Source organism: Plectropomus leopardus, chromosome 7 (genome assembly GCF_008729295.1).
Source record: "Plectropomus leopardus isolate mb chromosome 7, YSFRI_Pleo_2.0, whole genome shotgun sequence".
In the NCBI taxonomy this organism is placed as follows: domain Eukaryota; kingdom Metazoa; phylum Chordata; class Actinopteri; order Perciformes; family Serranidae; genus Plectropomus; species Plectropomus leopardus.
In genome coordinates this window covers 15064230-15086874 of record NC_056469.1, presented here as the reverse complement: position 1 = coordinate 15086874, position 22645 = coordinate 15064230, and the positions used below count along the sequence as shown (strand labels likewise).

At 39.6% G+C, this 22645-nt stretch overlaps 1 protein-coding gene across 1 annotated transcript in view; it reads right to left on the bottom strand.

The window, feature by feature from the left end:
• Window positions 1-2540: 2540 nt before the first annotated feature.
• sntb1 (syntrophin, basic 1) overlaps window positions 2541-22645 on the bottom strand; it is a 51762-nt gene continuing 31657 nt past the window's right edge. The window contains exons 5-8 of the mRNA XM_042490817.1: window positions 20194-20330; window positions 19382-19578; window positions 8705-8934; window positions 2541-5060 (exon numbers count right to left, since the gene is read on the bottom strand). Of these exons, the coding sequence (XP_042346751.1) occupies window positions 4968-5060; window positions 8705-8934; window positions 19382-19578; window positions 20194-20330 (657 nt within the window). The 3' untranslated portion in view covers window positions 2541-4967. The remainder of the gene's footprint in view (window positions 5061-8704; window positions 8935-19381; window positions 19579-20193; window positions 20331-22645) is intronic.

Here is a 22645-nt window from a genome sequence, read left to right as displayed (position 1 = left end):
TAAGTATTTATAACATGGATCCCTGTATGAATTTGATTTGAAAGGAGTACTGAATGGTGATTAAAATCTACATCAACAATAACAATAATAAGCCTACTAGGCTACTAATAATTGACTATGTTAAAGAATTTACATACATAAATAAAGGCTTCCTGTGTTTATGTCAGACTTTTATTGACCTACAAGACGTTCTTTTCTTGTAAGGTTTTGAAATTGCTCTTAAATAAGGGGTCTCTTCCAGTCAGTCTGAAAGCTGATCAGCTGAGCAGCACATCATATGTTATTGATGTAGCTCGAGACTGATGCTATGGGACAGAAGATTTCTCATTTCGCAGCTTCGCCTCACCTCTCCTCTTGCATCTCCTGTGGGTGGGACAACCCTTGACAAGAGGGCTGACCCCACTCAGGGCATCAGTTGGCTAATCAAGTTCCCCTGTGGCGCTCATTGATAGTTTTTTATTCTAATCAACAAATCGCTGTTTCATGTCGCAATGCCAGAAGAATCAGTCAACTCAAACTTTGTGAAGCAGACGGATTCAAAGGTCAAGACCCAGCCAAACATTTCAAGGCACATTTTATCCATTAATCTGTAGTAGAATAAGTAACTTTCTCAACACTGCCTAACCGTAACCATTGACTCTTTAATCAGCTTTTTCTCTACTGGAGACATGGCATTGTCCGCATTTGGACAAGCTGTCCCCAGTTAACAGGCCTTTAGTTATATCCCCCCTGTACACACACACACACACACACACACACACACAGAAACATGCACACAGAGGCAGTGGAGAATCTGTGAGGACTAGCCACAGCTGAGGAACGCAACAAAAGACTGAGCCAAGAGAAAAGGTTTTAATTCAGAGGCGCTTTTCACACTCATGCACGCTCAAAAACAAACAAACAAAAACCTTAGTGGAATGTATTTGCACTTCACTGACCAAAGTATTCAATGTGTGCACATGAACATAACTCTGGACATTTTTAGCACTCACACTCTCTCTCTCTCTCTCTCTCACACACACACACACACACACACACACACACACACACACACACACACACACACACACAGATAATGGCTGATTGCTAATTGATCTGGGTCTTGTCTAGCCCCTCAAAATGAAAAGCTGACAGTCTAAGTCAATATGGCCCCCTCTCACTCTTACTCTCTCTCTCAACAATGAGTTAAGTGACTATTGGTAAGCGCGGATGTTTGTGTGTGAAACTTTCATCAGTATCAGTGCTGGTCCATTTGTGTGTTTTTTTTTTAGTCTTACGATTGGCACAAACTTTTTGTCTGCCTCGATGGGGAAGATGACCTGTGGAGTTCTTTGTGTTTTTCCTCCACATGATGCAACAATTGCTATCTGCAGACGTTTAGTGTCCCACAGAGAGCTTTGAGTTGATTCAATAACGATCGGAGGAGAAGGGAAAAGGTGATAAACACAAAGCGGTGGGGAAAAGGTGGGAAAATCTGGCAGTAAACAATGTCAACGAGTTAGCAATGTTAGAGTTATGGCTATATTTTAGGCCTAAACTCTTTTCCCTCAATTACATGAATGTGTCCATCCATCTGTTTGTGTGTGTGCGTTTGTGAGGGAAAGCGAAAGGATGCCAGCTCATTACCTAGGAGCCAAGTAATCAATGTCAAAGAGTTACGATTGTGTTAAACGCTGCTTACAACACAATAACTCTCATGCTCTTTGGCTAAAGATGCATGAATCCTTCCTGCTGTGCAGATCAATAAAACACTAACCAAATCAAACCAAACTGTCACTAATACTCAGTAAATTAGTACACCACCTTTCATCTAAACTCTCCTCAGGATAAAACACTGCACTGCAGAGGTGTGTATGTTCACAGCAGGGTTCATTCAGCTCTGAATGTGGAAGAAGGGAATAGTCTAATATCCTCCTACTTAGATCCAGCATCATTAGCAAACAAATTGTAGCTGTAATTTACATTTTAATATGATTGAAATAGAAACTCTCCAAAGCCCACATTTGATGAGAAATGAATAAATATCAGGTGCAGACAATAAAAACAAACTCATTGTGTCGCTTTTGTTAAATACATGATTTATGTGCATCGATTGAATTAAAAACTAGGCTTTATCATTCTGAGTGACAGTACAGTAGCTGCCGAAGGCATCAGAGTATTCTACATATCAAAGCAGCCTTTACTCAAAGAGCGTCTCTCCACTTGAGGTTATCAGTAAGTGCTGGCTTCTTGGCTGAACAGAAGTGTTACAGTGCCTCCACTAGCTTTAAGTTTCAACAAAACAGATGATAGTTCTTCTAGACAGTGGCGGGATTATAATGTGTAAATCATCATCCACAATGTGTGTGTGTGTGTGTGTGTGTGTTTGTGTGTGTGAGAGAGAGAAAATCATAGACTGGAAACTAAAGATGGACGACATGGCAAGTCAAAAGTAATGCCAAAACATTTCAGTATTGGTCATGAACCCCCATGTCAAATATACTTTTCCCCAAAGATGTTTCCTGTCACTTCGGGTAGTACTTATCATATATATATGATATATGTTAAAATGTTTGTTTTTCTGATAAGTTTGGTGTAATTAGTTCAATGACGTCACAAGCACAAGATAGAGCCGTCTGTTTCTGGGATATTTTGCTTCATTTTTGCACAGTGGGAAAAAGCGGAGACATGCCATCCATCTTTAGAAACAGTCATTGTTGTGAATGGTCACTGGAAATGTGTGTTCAAAATCATAGGTGGTTCCTGCACTCATAACCAAAAGTAAAGTAGCCATGATAGAAGTCACACTGTTGCTCCATCCTGTGTCTATAAATCATTTTGTTCAAAATTCAAATGTCTTCTTCTCAGTCATCTAAAGGCACAAAGAAAGACCTGGCAGCCAGCCATGTTAGAGACTGTGTAGTATACAGATTTGTTCTGCTGCATATCACCACTCCACCTGCACAGACACACACACACACACACACACACACACACACTCAAAGATTTGCACTGGCTGCTGCAGGACAGACGCAGGATTGAAGACTCCCATCATGGCTATCATGTTATAATGAAACACAAATAATACCTGACAGGATGATTGTTGATTGAGTGTCAGTTTTCAGAATATGAATATTAGAAGTACTTTGACAGAAGTTTGGTTTGTTTTTTAACCATTTAAACAGGATCAGTTCTTCCGAGAGTACCAAAAGATTTCAGTCGTAAATCAGGCTTACAATCACAAACAGTCCACTTTCCTCTCTGAAACAAAGGAGGAAGGAATGAACAGCACCATCACATCAGATCAGACTGCAGATCATTTGGGGAATAGATAAGCATTTTGGGAAGTACGCTCATTTGCTTTTTTTTTGCTGAGAGTTAGATGAGAAGATAGATAGGCTACCACTCGTGTGTTTGTTTGTTAAATATAAGGTTATAGCCAGTTGCTGCGTAGCTTAGTGTTAACATGGAAAACAGCTAGCCTGTCCAAATAAACAAAATCCACCAACCGAGACCTCTGAAGCTCATTAATTAACTGTCTGAGCTAGCTCGCTGTTTCACTCTGTTACCAGTCATTACGCAAAACTAAGCTAACTGGCTAATTGCGGTCTATAAAGTGAAAGAGCATTTTTCCCATGAATACTTTTTAAAATTTGTATTTATTGTGTAAAGTGTTTCTCAAACAAAATGACTCTGGAGAAGTAAGTTTTGGGGAATAACATTCATAATAGTTGATTCAGGAAATTAAGGGAAATTAAAAGATTTGTGGCACTTTTTTTCAATAACAATTGGGCTTTAAGGAGGTGTCAAGTATTTTCAAGTTAAAAAGCTCAAGTCCAAGTGAGGTCCAAGTCATTTTTTTACAGTCCAAGCAGAGTTGCAAGTCAGTTTTTATTTTGTCAAGTTGAGCCAAAGTCATCAAATTTATGATTCGAGTCTGATTTGAGTCCAGGTCATGTGACTTGAGTCCACACCTCTTATCAGAAACACAACAGTAAACGCCATCTGGATCCCCAAATTGCCACAGTGAGCTATTACACTCGTGTTTTTCATTAGTTGGATATTTGATTGTTTTTTTGTTTTTTTTTGTTGACTGTTTGTGAGTAATTAACTGTTACTGGCATTTCTATGAGTGATTAATGAAATCTGAAAGCTTGTGTATACTGTAATTCATTAACACCTTCTTTTGAAGACATGAAAACTGACTTCAGATCACTGTCAAATCAGACAAACACTGAAATGCCTTGACCACTTGATGCTCACAGTATGTAACCTGATTTAAAAAAATTACTATGACATTTTGAATTTGAGTCAGCTGTCATGTTTTGGATAATTGTGTGGGCAATCGTGCCCATAGTTTCGATGATGAATGCTGACACCGCTAACAAGACATTTCAAGGGACGCTAACAAAGACAAATGCATAAAGTTTTTCCACAGTGTGTCAAATGTTTGGTGAAGAAAAATGACTGAGTTAAATTCAGAATGTCCTTTCAGAGCTAATGGTGAATAAATTATACAATTGGTAAATGGGAGGCAGTTTGCCATTACATCTTGATTGAATTAAAAGTAAATTCATCTCAACCACGCTGCATGTGTCCAGTCCTTCCAGGCCCGGACGTGACAGCAATGCCCAATCGGTGTCCTTCTATCTGTGTATGTCATTGGTCTTCTTCTAGTTCAGTCCGTTTTTTCTTCTGTGGTTCTTCAGTCAACATTTCAGCCCATGCAGCCCTTTAAAGGAGGGTTTGTCCCAAAAAAATCTGTCCATTTCACTCAAAGTAACCTGAAACTGTTTCTCCAGTGTTTCAATGAATTGGAGTTGGAGACCCAAAAAAGGTCAATTTCCAGATAGAGGCTACATTCACTCAGCTTGGGTCCCCGACTGAAGGAGTTTGACGTGAAGTACTACTGCATGCGGGCTGCAGAGAGGTGGAGAAACAAGGTGGATTTCTGTTTTCAAAGAAGATGAAACATCCTTTTAGAAAGGTCAGGCCACCAGACCCAGGCGGGAAATTTTAGCAGAGAGGAAGGAGTGGAGGATGAAGACGATCGGCTTTGGACACGAGTGGAGGTCCAATTGCTGGAGGAGGAAGGAAAAACAACAGAATTAAAAAAGCTGAACAAGACAGAATAATGCAGAACATTTCAGGGGTAAAGAGGAGAATATGATTAAAAGATGCAATGGTTCATTTAAGCAGGAGGGATGACAGAGAGGAGAAGAGGCAGGGGAGGGAAAGAAAAGAGAAAAAGTTTGTAAAGCACATGAAATCATAAAAGTATACTCAAAACTACACAAGCAACAGTTCCCCATGAGGCAAGGATTAGACAGACTAGCTGGAGCTAAGTACTGACTGTGCACACACGCAAACACCATCACCGTGAACAAAGCTCTGTTCATAGCCTGAATCAACAGAGTGCTATGACTTATATCCTGTTCCTTAGGCCTATAGGGACATTGCACCTATAAATTCACACTTAGACTACTGTTCACTTGGTCATATTTAACACTGAGGAAGTTTAAGAGGTTACCTCATCTCCAGCAAATCCTGTGCAATGAAACACGAGTAAACCTACACATCATGGCTGCTCCACAAAAGTCTTTTGTATCCACAGAGTCTAATTTTCAGGAGGTGGGATTAATGAAGTGAGTTTTTTAACTGCAGTGTCAGTGGGTCTGCAGGTTGGTCCAACACTGACGTATTTCTGCTGTTGGATGGATTTTCATGAAGTTTGTTTCAGATATTCATGGTGGCCAAAGGATAAATCCAAATGACTTTGGTGATCCTGTGGCCTTTTCTTTAGCACCGCCATCAAGTCAAAGTGTTCCTTCAGTGATATTTATGACAGGAATTCATAAGTTAGGAGATAATGACTGGTACGGAGGTTGGTCCCCTGACTTTTCCTTTAAAACACCACCAACAGGTAGAAATTCTAAGGCACTGTTGGGTATTCATGAGAAAGGAGGAGTGGTGCTAAATCGGGGAGGCACTTAAAATAATATTTAAACTTTAGTTGAGGAATTAATGCCTTTTTTATATGGCTTAGGTAAGGTACATTCAGCTTTAAATGGTTGTAATTTGTAGGTTTTTTAAAGGCCCTCAGAACCCCAAACCCCACAAGTGGATTAATAACACAATTTATTCTAGTTGGATTATTGTTTTTCACTTTTCTGATTCTCCTTAAACACGACATGTGCGACAAACGCTTTAAAAAATAAATAAAATTTAAGCTTAAAATAGTGATATTTCATTAAATCACTTTACTCTATGTCTAATCCAAAATGTCACCTAAAAGAAACCATTGGTGTTGACCATATCCTGTAAAAACTAGAGATTTTGTGCCTCTGCATGTATGACAAAGAGTTTTTTTCCAACTTCAGGATTTGATTTTTCAACTTATAACCATCAGTTATCAAAGGCTTCGTTTTTATTGGTTCTTATTTGATTGGTTTTGCGTTCGTTTTTGTTTTTTTTGGTTCTGGTCCTGTGCTCTGCTGAAGTGCACACACTGCTGGTGTGATGGTGCAACTTTTAGTGAGGATTTGCATTTTGCTCATGAAAATAGGTATATGTTTTGGTGATAACTCCCTCCCTTCTTCTCTGTGACCCCTCAGGATAAATTGTAACAACTTTGGTTATCTCTAAATTTTTCATCAAGCGCTATCATCCCATCAGATTTTACATTAGTCTAATAGCCTAAGTTGTTTGCGACCAAATACCCGCTTTAATATGCCATTCATGTCAGCCTCAGCTGCACTTGTGTTTAGTACTAATTAGCAGATATTAGCAAGCTAATAAGCTAAATACAGGATGTGGAAATGGTGAGAATTGTACCTGCTTAACAAGAATATGTTGCAGTGTCGTCATTATAATCATGTTAGCATGCTGGCTCAAGCATTGCATTAGCATTTAGCACAGAGCACCACTGTGCCAGCAGCTGTAGACTCTTGTTTTTTTCTTTGCCTTGCCGAGAACCAGCAGAAATGTGTAAGCTCGGTAATGTTTGTTTCCAAAATTACAATCAGTCGTTTGGCTTGATTCAAGTTCTATAATACATTTTCTGTATGAGGGAGATAAACTGTCAATTGCAGTGACAAAATTAGACATAGGTAGTCCCTGCCAACTAATGACAGTATAGTCAACACTTTGAGAAAAAGCCCAGCTGATTCCACTTTCAAATGCTGAGTTAATGAGCCATCAGCCGCATCCACAAGAGCCCTGGGAGTTTTATAAAGCCCTGTCTATGACTGTGTTGGGATTCAGAAATGCTAGACACTAAAATCTGTTCTGCTAAGTTAGCCAACAGAGGGTTTTGAATCAAAGCTCCAAAGTCTTTGCTTATTTGCCTTCAGCATAATCTGAGCCGTGAAACATGAGTGTATCTGACAGAAGTTTCATTCGGAGCGGTTTGTGGACCTCTTTACAGACAGTTTGAAGCATCGATATAAAACGACTCAGTTGCCAATTTTCTAATCCCATAAACTGAGAGTGTAAATATTTTAGTTTTTCACCGTCACTTTATTTTCCGGCACACGGTAAATCCCAATGCTATGACTTTATGAATGATGAAACATCAATGTTGTGTTTTTGGGTAAAAGCACTTTGTAGAAGTGCCAAGGGAGGAAGCTACTAGATCTCATCCTCCTGACACCAACATTAATATTCATATCAGTATTGTCAAATACGATCCAAGGAACTGAAAATTTTACAACAGAAGTTATAAATACACTGAGTAGTGAGAGTAATTGTGCCTGGTTGTTTCAAGTAGACATCGATAACTTTGACATTGGCCCACGAGCCACCTGGACTACATACTGGGAGCTACTGAGTGAGCGGCGTAAACAGATTAAAACTCTTACAGTAAGTGGCAGGCTATTTTTAAAGAGAACTGCAGTTCTGAAGTGCTGTAATTTACTCTCTGCTGTAGCACTTTCCCTCTGCCTGTCTTGTGTACTTGTGCTCCTGTTTGTGTTTGGCTTCATTTCCCAGAGGGCCCTCCGAAACCCACTGAGAGTGGATATGAACTTGTTCTATTTATTGTACTGAGTTGTACAAGACCACAGCAAAGTAAGCTTGTTGTTTGATTTTTTTTTCTATCAATGTAACTTGAAAAGCAAAAACTAAAAAGCATAGTTATTTATATTAATATTACTGCTTAAAGAAGAACATTTCAACTCAGTTTAATGTGAAACAGGAAATTACTGAGTGCAAGTATGACTGTGACAAAATAATTGTCAGAAACAAATGTTGTACGGATGTGTTAAATTTGCACATTATTTTGTCGTGCATATGCTGAAACACCTGGTCATGGTTTAGAAAAGATCACGTTTTGGCTTAAAACACCAGTGTTTGGTGAAACAAAGCTAGAAAATGCCGTGACATGTTAGTTAGTTCGAACACAATTTTTAGAGAGCCAACAATCCTTTGCCACATTTGGAAAATGGAATGTCGCATTCTAGTCAATTGAAGCTACTAAAATGCAAAAATGGCAAATCATCCTCCACTTTGATTATTTTCTGCCTGTGTGCTTGTTTTAACATTGGTGAGTCTAGAGTACTACTCATTTCTTCACATGATTTCATATCATCTGTGTTTGACTGTTTGTACACAGAGCAAAATTGAGTTTCATTGGACCATGAAAATTGAGGACAACATAGTTCCTATCAGAGCACAGCGTACAATTTTTTAAATCAAAACATAATGCTTTAAAAAAGGAAACACTCACAATCTCCCCCTCCTTCCCTCCAAAGTCAAGAAAGAGCATGCGAACTCCGTCGTCTGAGGACATCTTTAGTTTTTCGTAGGGATAGGAAAGGAGCACCCGTGGCTTTGTGGGTGTCTGAGCTCCTCTCTCCTCCCCAGTCTCCCCATCTCCCAGTTTGGGGTCAGCTAGCACAGAAAAGCCCTGTTCATAGTGAATCACAAGCCGGCACTCCTGATTCTGGTATAGACAACCTGCAAGACAAATAGATAGGGTAGTATGTTTTTCAAAAAAGATGCTCATTAATAAATCATCCCATGAGATAAAGTGCAAGTCAGAATTTGAATCACCTGGTACATTATATAATAAATCATTACACTGAGAGGTACGATAGACTCTAAATCACATACTTTTATGTCAGGAGCAGTTTACCTTTAAATGCATATTGTGGACTTCAAAAATATATTTCAGCTCTGTCCTTGGAAAACCTTCTCTACTCATTACTTGTAGGTAGGATATACATTTTCCATTGTCGAATGACTTAAGCACCAAATTTTGCCCTGTATTGGAAGGGCAGGGTCATTCAGTATGATTGACACTAATGTTACTAGCAGGGTTGGACTGCCCATCTATCAGAGTGGACACTTCCTGGTGAACCGAACACAACTCCGTTTTTTTTTTTAATGTGTTGTTGTTGTTTTGTCTGACCAGCCTGTAAAATTGGTAGATCAAGTGACACTGGGTTAGCCCAATCATTTTCATAAACCCCTCCTCCTCTGGAATCAGTGCCTACATTGAACAGCGCATCTGCAGAAAAAGAGTGCCAAAAAAGAGAGGGGGAGTAAAATTGTGGATGGTGGCAGTGTGCTACCTCGAAAACAATAGTTGCAATCTGTGATAAAATGAAAAGAGGATGAAGTAACTATGCAGAATTTAAGCAGGAAGTACCATGGCATTTCCACCATAATTGGATGTAGTAAATGCAGGAAATCGTTGCATAAAAATTCACTAGAATACAGAACATAGAGTGTTTGACGTTTAAAATTTCTTGGTATCCCCAGTTCAACGTGTGTACCCTGAAAAGCTGAAAAAACATACAGCCTTGTGTAACAGAATATATATGTGACCTTTTTGTCCCCGTCCAGCCCTGGTATCTAGGTTGGATATTTGTACAAAATGCTGTAATTTTCCATGTTACAAATATAAAAAAGATGTATGACAGTGGCACAGGTGATCATGTGGTTAGAAAAGATGCAAAACAACATATCAAACATATATCCAACACCATAACAGTGTTCCTTTGTTATGCAGGCTACATATCACAAGAAAAACGAAAACACACAAAACAGAATTTTGTCACAACAATAACATGACACATTTCCACTGAAAATCAGTAAATACAAGCTGAATATTAAATGATTTTTGGCAAGCCCTATCACGAGTATGCCGTATTGCACCAGTGATTCCACAGATCATAAAAAATACCTAAAATACTGACAGTTATGACATTCTTATTTCCCCTCTCTCACTATTCAGAGGGCATTAACTATCTCAGTGTCCAGTTCATTAGATGAATGAAGTTTATAGTGTTCAGTTTTTGTCAGAGTTGATGTTTGTAATTTGCTGGTGTAGAAAAGTATTTCATTTTACTAAAAGGTATTTCTGATATGTCTTCTCTCCCATTTATATCAGTAAGGGAAGACTAAACATTAGAGACACGTATATATTGAATAAACTGGCTACTTAAGTGTAGATTCAGGCTCTTCTTATTAAATTGTACAGTTATGTCGTGTTGTCAAAGCCCAACTCAGTTCAAACTCATGTGTCCTGTGTCTTTTACAATACAATTTACCACATTTCATTGACAGACTACTTTCCTCATGTGGAGACCAAGCTGCTGAAAGCAGAGTAATGTCTCTGTTCCACATTCTTTCCCACTCCCTCTCCTTTCTCCTCACAGCATGTGTTTGGCTGAAAGAGCACGCTATCTTTATCTACTCCCAATTTACGCATCACTTTCCTCTGCTTTAATGACAAACCTGTCGCGTCTCCACACAGTGTGATCTTGCCGCATTTAGTATTATTTTTCAGTGCCTTGACAGCAGAGTTCCCCCCTGCATGCTGAAAACTTAATTTACAGAATAAGCTCCTCTCTCTTGACGACATCTGATCTATTGAGCGGCGTGTTTGTGTGACAAAGAGAGACGGTGAGCGAGAAGAGAGTTGTTATCTTTCCTTTGCTTGCTGACAGCCTGAGCAGGATGTGTGCGTATTACATGCACAGGGAGGGATGTGTGTGTGTTTGCATGTGTGTACATATGACAGTGAGTGTATGTGTGTGTGTGTGTGTGTGTGTAATGCCTCTAAGCTAGTGAGTAATCGGAGTATATTATCTGTCTTGAAGTCATGCGAGAGACATGGAGATGCGTATATGAGTGTGTGTCTTCTCTGTGGGCAATAGAATAACTATGCATGTGTGTTTACATATACTGTGTTTGCTTTCTGTGGTCTTTGTCTCTTCGTGTCTTTTGTCCAACTGCCAACAGGAAGATCCTCTGACTTCTTAACCGGGTTGTCAGTCAAACCACACTAATCATCCTGTACACACCTAAATCCCTCCCTTGAATGTCTCTTTAGCTAAAGGCGATTATGAAGCCAAGGTTGGCAAATATGTACCTAGTGGCAAATACACACACCAGACTCTGGTCAAATAATTCTTGTTAGTTTACTTCATCCTGCACAGAGTAGCACATAGATTGGTTGTACTGCACAATAATATAATCAAGTCACAGGATGGCATGCTAAATTGATTTAGATTTTCTGTTATTGTATTGATTTTTTTGGCATCTCATTGTGTTTGGCACATTTGAACTGAAAATTTAAACATAACATAATTTTCTATAAATTAAAGAATGAAAACGCACTGCCAATCTGAAAAAACTCATCACAATCACAAACAGTGCTACAAAGGTGGGTCATATTAGTCTGACTGCCAATTAGCTGCAACTGCCAGCTGTAAAAAGAGGTTGCACTTTTAATATGGGAGTTTACAAAACAAACTGAGACTCCACTAGTATGGAGTCAGGGCCCAAATTGTAAGTGCACTGATAAAATAAAACTCCAGATTTATTCATTATGTCAACTGATGATGACTGTCGTCATCATCAGTTGATGATAAGTGATAAGTGGTGATGTAAGTGGAGTATAGCGTCAGATCAGGCAGAGCAATGAAGTCATTAACTGCTTGACGAACCAGCTGAGTAATGTCCAATCACACAGTCTTTAGCCACAACATTAAAACCACTGACAGGTAAAGTGAATAACATTGATCATCTTGTTACACTGCAACGTTCCTCTTGGAAACCCTGTTTCTTGACATTCATGTAGATGCCACTTGACATGTACCACACACTCACACACTGTTGCATTTTAAAACCCCTTGTGACAACTACAGCAGTGGTCCCCCAGCAGGACAATGTACCATGCCACACCACAAAAAACTGCTCAGGAATGGCCTGAGGAACGTGACAAAGAGCTCATGGCATTAACCTTGGCCTTTAAATTCCCGAAATCCCAATCTGCTTGAGCATCCATGAAACGTGTCGGTACCCCAGAGGTTCTTTGTCTATGCCATGACAGGTCAAAGCCAGACCCAGTCCAAGGAGGCCCCAGAGTGTATCGCACATGGGCATACGTCCTGAATTCAAAACCTTACTTAAACATGCTGTATGTAACGCTGAAGACAAACAGTTGATTATTGAGTCTTATTCTCACATTGCCAAATACCAACGGGCATTATTTAGGGTGGTTGTCGGACCGAACCACCAACCCAAAGTGCCGGTATTTGATGACCTTCTTTCTCCAGAGTTACATTAAACACTTTTAAGGGTCAAATAGAAGTTCTCAGTATTATCAGCAAAATGTACTTGAAGTATGAAAAGTAAAAGTTTCCCCTGTCTGTGTTTTGCTAACTATTATATCCGATGCTTTTGTGATATCACAGCTGCATTAATGTGCATGTTGAACTTCACTGCTGTAGATGTTTAAGTTGCACTTATTTTAACTCCTTTGTAAACTGTTGGGTGGTTTAATCTACAGCAATGCACCATATTCTATAAAATCAACATATGTTCACTGACCTGTGAGAACCAGGAGTCTCTAAAAAGACACAATAAATAACTTCATCCTTAAGTTTATCACAGACACATAGTGTTCACTGGACATGGATGAAAAACTATAATCCTAAAACTAATTAAGTGACAAATGTAGTAGAGGTACAAGTACAAATTTACTGCTGAGAATGTGTAGCGTACTTCTGATTTGTACTTAAAAACAGCACTTGAGTAGATGTACTTAGTTACGTTCCACCACTGATAATACACAATATTCAACATACTCATAGACAGCGATGAGGAAGCAATGTTGGCTTCAAATGACACTGATGAGGTGAAGTGTAAGCGTCAGTAAGGCTCCTACAGTAGAAAGTTATAGTGTGGGTTTTAGACTTTTTTATGCCAGGAGAAGAGCCATATATTACAGTAATTTCTCTTCTCTTTATCAACTGTGAAAGACACTAAAACAACACAGGTGTGTTGATTACAATGTCGGGAAGCAATGCTGATAAGGACACTGAATCAAATAGAAAAACGAGGCACACACACGCAGTAGCATATCAAGCATAATATCCCCAGAACCCTGAAGACATCCCATTCATGATGAAAAATGAGTCTCATAATGTGTAATATTATTCTAATGATGTATAAATCTGGCAGGACAAACGTCTCCCTAATGGCACAACAGAGTTGTAAATGGGGCAAAGAGTGCTGCCTCATTGTTGTGTTCAGGAGGGAAAATTAGACCTGAAACTCTACTCTTCCACCTGAGAGCCTTGATCCATGGGGCAAGCAGGGTTTCCCACCAGAATACACACAAACATACACACACAGAGGGGCTTTTCAGGCTGCAACAAAGGCCCTTCTCTCTGTCTGACGGTGAGTGGAAAAGACAGAAGGAGGGGCAGAGTGATAACACAGGGACAGAGAGAGGAACTGGATGAATGAGAGAAAGAGAGAGGCAGCGAGAGAGGAGGGAGACACTGACTCTGTTACCATAACGCTAAAAGGTTATTACGGGACAGAAACTCGTTTTCTCTGTCATTAGTTTTAAACTTGTAAATGACGTTAACAGCAGGTAAAATACTTCATATTTTGAACCTGCATCCCACTGCGTTAAATGTCCGAGTGTCACAGCAGGTTAGTGGGTTAATTTCTTACCACTGAGGTAAAATAGCTTTTTTTAAAGTGGTCCAAGTCATTAAGCTTTTTACCCGTTCATTAAGGAAACACAATTGACCTCTAAGACAGTTTTACAGCTGTCACCTTTGACAACAGCATTAAGGAAGGTTGTGGGTGTGCAGGAGGACAGAGATGTGGGATTACTTTAAACTGATAAGTGTGAAGCTGGTCATAGAGTTATGTTTTGGATCTGTGTTTCAGAGTTTATTCTTGAGCTTCATTTTAGGAGTTGAGAAAACACAGGGTTCATTTAGTAGCTGTTCTGGGGCTTTGAAGCAGCCCATCATAAGCACTGTTGCTGTGCACAAAACACCTGTGACACCACGACCAACACGAGGAGGCTAACACTTTGGTTTTGTACAGATGAAACAAGAGAGACATTAACATGTTTATTAGCAAGCTTTGTAGATGCTGGCAGGCAGATTTTGTTACCTTTGGAAAGGGCCAGGTTAGCTGTATCCATTTGTTTCCAATATGGCAAACCCTTTTAACATTTAATCAGTATATCAACATGCCAAAATATCACTTTGACCAGTTTTAAGTTAATTTAAAGGTGTTTTCACACCTGTATTTTGCGCCATTTGGTCTGGACCAAGGGAACATAATTATACATTGTTGCATTTTAGTTTTTGTCCTGTTTCTGTCTTTTTACAAATGAACCAAGAGGAGTAAACATGAAGTTACACAGACTGACTGACAGGTTAGTCATTGATGGGACAGTTTGTATGGGCAGCTGTTACCCTGCATCATCAGGACACACGTTGGGAAATCAAACTACAATGACTGCAGGATTATGTACCACCTTAATGCGTCTGATGTATGTATTTATGTTCTTTGGTGTCACAAAGAGCTCACAAAGAAATTGCTGAGTATTAGTATTATTAGATTGCAAATCAACTGCATGTAATTCTGGGCTTAATACTGTGGAATCGCTGACAAACACTTTTTCATGCGACTTAATGAACTGACAAAGTACACGGAAACAGGTACAAGCACAGCAGTTTTAATAACTTTGGACTTATTAAAATTCCCATGCTGACATGCATACATGTTGCCATTGTGACCATATGCATGCATCAATTTTAAGATAATGGACAGATTTCATTATCAGGAAATGGAATTTTTAATAGTTTAGATTCTGAAATGCTAAAACAAATATCTGCCATCATAAAATCCTTGCTGGTTTGTTTTCCTTCACAACACAAACAAAATGTGCTGGAGTCTGCTTGAGACTCATCCAGACCCACCTTAACAAGAGATCTCGGTTACGTAATTTTGTCCAAAACAAGGGCTCAATTTACAGCTTTGACACCAGCCCAAGAGAACTGGACTATCAAAACAAAATGCTCCAGGGTTTGGTTAAAACGGACCAAACATCTCAGTTGTGAAAGCACACATACATTACATTTTGACAGGACAAAACTGATTTTCAGATATCTACTCTCTAATAAGAGTAATGACTACAGATATCTTCTATTGAATTTACACATATTGAAAAAGAATTGGGATCAGTAGAAAGAGTAAATTCCCATTTTTAATATTAATAATTTTATTTCAGATATGTCAGACACATCAACAAACCATTTTGGACATGTGGGCATTATAAAGTATCACAAAACCTTTGGCAAACTTTTAAATGACTAGTAATTTTGGATTTGTAGCCCTAATTATCATATTCTATATTTTGAAGTTATCAATATCCTAAATACTAAAAGGACTTGCCATATATCTAGTCTCTATGGAAAGCTAAGGTAAACTAAATTAAACAACAGCTGGCTGTATCTTCATATTAAACAACACACAAGGTGGTATCATCCTCTCATCAAACTCTCTGCATGAGAGCAAATTAAAGCGCATTCCCAGTTATCTCTGACTGTTTCCTTAAATTCCTCAAAACCTGCAATACCATGACAACTTGGCAAACTCCATCTGATAAAACTATTTATATGAAACACTGCCCAAGACTTGTCAGATTATTGATTCTTGATAGGTTGATTAAGACTCCAGTGAAGTGAGACAAGCAACAGAAGACAGGGAGAGCAGATATGCAGTAGACATAAGCAGGGTTTAAACCACGGGACTACATGATAGGCAGTTATCCCACTAATTGCTCAAAATATCAATATAACCTCTGAAAAGTTTAAGTCACCTTGGACACAATAATAACAGAAATGACGGCAGGCCAAGTGCCTGTGAAATTTGATTTCAGAGCCGAACAAATTACTTTCCCCTTTAAAAGTCCCTCTAAGAATGGCCCGCTGCCCGTCGTGTGATTGAGAGTTAATCTATCTTCAGAGCAAATCTTTATCACGAGCCTTGACAGTGAATAAACCATCACAATGATTTATCAGAATGTTACACAGATGAAAAGATGACAAGGTCAGTGCACGACTCCTCAGGTGGCAACTGCTGAAAAATGACTGAATGCACTTTGTATGCATTATCACACTCCTTCTCGGGGGAAGTGTAAATTACTTTTCTACTTCCATAACAAGAAACCGAGGGCTTGGTGTGATCATCAATCTGTTTTCAGAAAAGTTATGGGATCCATTTCAGACAGAAATTCAATGGTGAGCAATAGAGATTCAAAACCAGTCACATCTTTCTGTCATTCTTTTGGCCTGTGTCACTGATCTGTATCCTAAATTAGTTTTACACTCAGTACAAAGTTAAAGCAATTACATATTTTCAGCCATTGTGGGGGCATGATTATGGATAGTGATGCCAGTCTCTCAGTACACCACTTTGAAAAACTGTAACTAAAATATCTCAAGATCTACTGAGTTTATTACCATGAAGTTTTGTGCAGACAGTCGTTGTCCCCAGAGGATGAATCCTTACTTCTGGCGCCACCATGAGGTTGTCTTGTAATGTTGAGTGATTTCTCAGCACATTCTAGATGGATTGCTATTCAGTTTATTATAGACATCCATGTCCTCATCAGGATGTAATAACTTTGGTAAACCCCCAAAATCTCATCTTCTGTAACACATCATGTGAAAATTTTAATAGGAAGCCTATAATACTTTGGTTTATGATTAAACACCTACAAAGCTAATGGCTTTCTCATCAGCCTTTTTTTACTTTGTGGTTAGTGCGAATAGGCAAATGTTAGCTTGCTAACATCCTAAACTTAGATGGTGAAAACAGTAAACCTTAGGCCTCCTAACATTATCATGCTGGCATTGTCATGTGATGTTGTCACTGCGCTGAAAACACTACCAGGCCTAAGTACACACTCACAGATCTGCTATTATGGCTGTTGACTCTTAGTATTTTTATTGTTAACAATTATTGTTAATATATCAAATAACTACATATGTTTGAATGGTCCAAGTGTCTACTGCAGTGATACTTGACTTACAGCCCACAGGCCACATCTGGCCCATACAGGGTGCTGGGTGGCCTGCTGATCATTTTCTAATTTACAATGAAAATAAATTGATAAATAATTGATCCACACTTGGGGATTTTTTTGTACTTTGAATAGAGATAAGGCTCTAGAGTGTAAAAAACCCATCAAAATAGGCCTAAAAACAGTGCCAGGAGAGGATCCCCCAGAACTTGGCTAATTATTTTTATATTAATTATTAATGTTTGTTTTTTGACTGGCCTTTGGCCTTCTGTCATTATGCAAGAGTGGCACCCCAGGCAATATAAGTTGACTACTGATCATTTCAAGGTCTTTCAGTTTTTGTTTGGCCTGTAACTTTTAGGTTGTCATCAGTGTTGTTTTCTGAGGCAGCAGGTGATGAGGTGAGCAGGTTTTTGGTAAAAAGTTATAATGATTCTCTGTGCCTACCTGCTCAAAACCAAACCTAGTAAAAGTTAGTGTAGCTCTTCAGCTGCTATGGTAGTTAGGCATAGCAGCTAAGCAATGCAGTCATGCGCCAGTCCAATTACCAAATGCTTGCGCAGCATTTAGCAGCGCGGGTAGCGAAAAAACAGAATTAAAATGGGATTAAATATTGGACTTCTTACATTCATGAAGTGGCCAGAAACACAACCTCAAACTAATGCTAATCTTGCACCATATCTGCTCCCCTAAGTAACCAAAACCATTTAATGCAGGTTTTGAAGGCCTTGTTCGCTCTCCCAGGTGTTTTTTTTTTCACCTATCCCAACTGATTGGACCTCTGCTCAGGTTGAAAATGGGAAGAGAATTTAATACGGTCACTGGACTCCATGCACCAATAAGAATGATAAAGATGTAATACTCACAAAGCTAGCAGGAGAATGAGGAAGATGTTAATCAAGCACAGTCCCACGCACTTCTGTGAAGAGCTATTATCATCCAAATAAGTGAAATCACCTGTGTGGGTGAGGACGGGTGTGCAGGGCCCTTCACTTTATTGACTGAAGCCGCAGCTCGTCAATACTGAGCAGCTTGTTTTGGTCTAGACTGCGTTTTGTTATGGGATTAAATAAGATGTCCTTTTAACATTCACATTTCCCTGCTAACCACCATGACACATAAAATGTGATTGTTATCAAACATCCTTGGTGTGTTAAATTTAAATTGAGCTCTGCAGGCGTGAATGCAGCCTTGCTATGCCAATTACAGCGTGACATTTACACCTGGATCAGTGGGCGAAGACACGATGCAGGAGTCTGGTCACTGTGGTGATGAAGAAATAATGCTTGTATCGTTTGCTGCTGGAAACATCTTGTTTTGTATGAGTGGAATCTGAAAAACTCAATTTGGCACGGTGTTATCATACAGTAGATGGAGAGAGGAGGGGGACCCAGGGGAGACGTGCAGTTCCCAGGACAGCTTGTGCTTGGAGAGAGAGCAAGGCAGAGAATGAGCGAGAGAGAGCGAGGGTATTCTGTTGGAATTCCCTGACGGCCCAAATTCACACACACACACACACACACACACACACACACACACACACTCTCTCTCTCTCTCCCTCTTACACACACACACGCGCACACACACACACACACACACACACACACACACACACACACACACACACACACACACACACACACACACACACACACACTAGAATAGCATTCCTTTCTATAAATAGCAAGTGCTTTGTCCACATCTTCCATATGGCTGTCAAATTATATCACAAATCCTCTCCTATCTCAGTGTACGAGTTGAGGTGGGAGTCTCTGCAGTACGTGCGTATGTATACATTTTGCTGTCTGCACTGGATTTAGACTTTATTTTCGGCTTCCAAGACCTCAGGCAGTACTTACCCTTGCAGACTCTAAAGTCTCTGTGGATATGTTTTGCTGCAGCATGCCTGAACGCGTCTGAGGATGCATCAACAGAATTCAGCACAGTGACCTGTGCCGCTCACTCGGCTCCATACACAACTACATGTTTGTGTGTGTTCTTGTCCAAGTGTGTTCTTTGAGTCACTTAATCTAAATGTCTATGTGTACTCACTCGTTGTGACTTCTTTGATCATCTCAGCGGAGGCATGACATCCGTTGACTATGTGTCTGGTCCACAGCGACAGATCCTTGGTGGTCTCAGCCCGGAACAGGTGCGTCTCGATGCCGAGCCGTGTGCCAGTCCGAGTGGCAAAAAACAACTCTGTGCCAGAGTGTGGCGACCCCCGGTCAGGGCCAGAATGGACCAGACTATATAAATATATACACACACAAACTTTGATGTAGTATAGGGAGGGGGGTGGGCATTTTGTCACTATAACAAAGAAATGATCAAAAAGTCCTTTTTAGATAACACTTTCTTGTTATGAGTTTTTTTCCCTTCACTGTTGAGTTTTCTTACCAAACAGTTCATTCAACAGTTTTTATTCAACAGTCATAAAAACTGGTGATTTAAAGTTTAACAGAGGAGCAGATTGGTAAAATTGGTTTGTAATTAGCATGCAGACATTAGCCTTTAACACATTCTGTTCTGTGGATAAGTTCAGCTCCAAAGCACTGCTAGCCACTAGCATGTTAAATTTTTTTTGCCTTTGCAGTTAAATTACAACAAATCAAAAATTATCACTCAACATAAAGTAGATAAAAGTAGCCAAAACAGAGTGATATTATCACAAGTTCAGCCTCTAGTTTGCCATAGTATTTTATAAATATCACATACTTTTATAGGTGTTGCATTTAATATTGGTTTTAAAATCAAAAGCATATTACAGTGACAACACAATAGCATCCACACGATATCTTAAATGTTTTTACTGTGTGTGACTGTGATGTGTTTACATGTATACATATGTATATGTGACCTACCGCGTTGCTAGAAGTGGATAAGTGTGTGCAGGACTCTGCCAGGCCTCCTTGCCTCGTGGCACAGTCTCATACAGGAGCAGATCTTTCTCTGTCACCACCACTAGCACCGGCTTCCAGCACTGCTTCTCACTCTCCGTCTGCAGCACAAACAGATAAACAAGGAGACACGAGAGGTTGTCTATTTATCCTCAATACCCACTCAATCTGTGCAGTGCTGTGGGGTGGGGGGGTGGGGGAACTGATTTATACAAATGAAAACATTTACACAAAAAGCTATTTGCATTCAGTTTTACATTAATATCAACTGCTGTTCATGGAGCTGTAAAAGATAAATTGAATTAATCAGTCCTACAAGGTTGCTCATGTTGAATTTGAGCAGGATTTGATGTACCTATGCCCTCTTAGATTTATCACAAATACTGAAATCATCCTCAGGTTTTCAGATGAAAGCAGGTATTTCATCAGAAATATCAATGAGTGTTTGCCAGTGAGCTGGCTTTATGGGACTAATGATGTGTCTGAGAGAGGAATGGTGTGTGTGCTAATACGATAAAGACTCAGTGCAGACCAAGTGGCAACCTCTGGAGCTGAAAAATGAAGCCAATACGGAAGTGCCAAAAAATGCAGTTCTTTGAACAGCCATTTGAGGCTGGCTCCTAAAACCAGTCAATCCCCATAGACCCCCCAACAATGCCAGACTTGGAAAAAACATGTTTACACCCTGGTATAAAAAACGTATTTTGTCTCTTTAGCTCTTTTCACCCTTAATGACAACTGTGCGGCAGTTGAAATTTGGTATATTGGGGGGGGGGGGGTTCCAACTCTCGCTCCTCCAAAATGCCAAACTTGAGGCTTCAAAGCAGGAGTCTACAGTCCAATAGGTGATGTCATTGTAGCTACATCCTTTATTTTTACCGACTGAGGTGTGGACCAGTCTTCATCTTTCAACCTAAGTCTTTTCAACTGTCTCTCTGTCATATTTTGTGTCAAAATGCCCCCAAAATGGTCTAATTTATGCTATTACAAAGCTGCTAGTGTGCAGGTACACTTTCTACGCATTTACTTTGCTGTGCCCTGTCGCCCACCCATCCCTCCTAACAAGCCAACCCCTCACTTTAGCTTCAGAACACACACTGTTAATCTCGTAACTAAAAGTACACACACACGCACACGCACACTCGTATTTCATTTTTACAATGCTCCAAAACTATTCTCATTATGAGCGCTTATCTGCAGCCGAGCCATGGAATCCTAAGCTGCTCTTTGAAGTTCTGCCTCAGCCAATCATATCGTGGGATTTAAAGGGTCAAGGGTCAGCTTTTTAACATAATGAGAATATGTTGCTAAGTAACAGTATTGTACTGCATTTGAAGGATCAAATATTGGCAAATTCATGAGGAATAAATTAGACAGATATGGATGTGTGTGTGTGTATGTGTTTGCACAGGTAAGTGCAAGAGAGACTGCAGCTTTACCTGTGTGTGTGCTTATATGAATTTTAAAGATGCGTGGAAGTGTGTTTACAGTAAATATGCACAATGGAGGAAAATACATTTAAACACAGGTACCTATGCACACACACACACATACACACACACACACACACACAAGTTTTTTCCTGGATTGCTGTAAAGCATCCCTGAGCTCATATAAAACCTAAACCTAATACTACCCTTAAACCTTTTATCATTAAATAACCATTAAATAAAAAAATGAAATATATATATATATATATATGCCCTTATATAAAACAAAGCAAAACCTTAAATAATATGTCAAAATACAACCCAAATTTCATGGCTGTGGACACAAAAAAATTACCAAATCAGGTCTTAACCTTTAAAAAGGGTCTATGTGAAATTCAACGCCGATGAGGTGTCTGGACACGGTTGTCAACATGGAGGTGTCTGACCCAGCGGCTGGAAATTACATTACAAACTAAATAAATAGCACCCGGGCTGGGCAACAATACTCACAGAGCTAATGGGGTTAACCAGGGGGAAATGGAGGGTGGTTGCTACACTCCTGTGGCGACAGCATGATGGTATCAGCGGTAAATGCCGTACGAGCACAGTACAAAGCAGTGGCCATGAGCTAGCCAGTAGGATGCCGTAATATGCACGCGTGGCCGGACCAGATTAACACAACAAACCAAGAAGAAACTGGTATTCCAGCACACACAGAGGTAGCATGAATTCATTCTCTGCTCAGGATGCCATTACTCCACTACATCTTTACATAACAAACACTATGTTTGCTGCTGTATTAATGCTCTGAATGCAGCATACACCTTTGAAGAGCCCTCTGAGGAGAGTGTGTCCTAATTTTTTTCAAAAATTTCCACACTTTTAAGGTGTAAAACTGGTCCTCACAAAGACAGAACAAGAGCACACATGCACTTATACACCTACACACTATCATCACAAAATGGTAATAAGAGTGAAGGTACCCC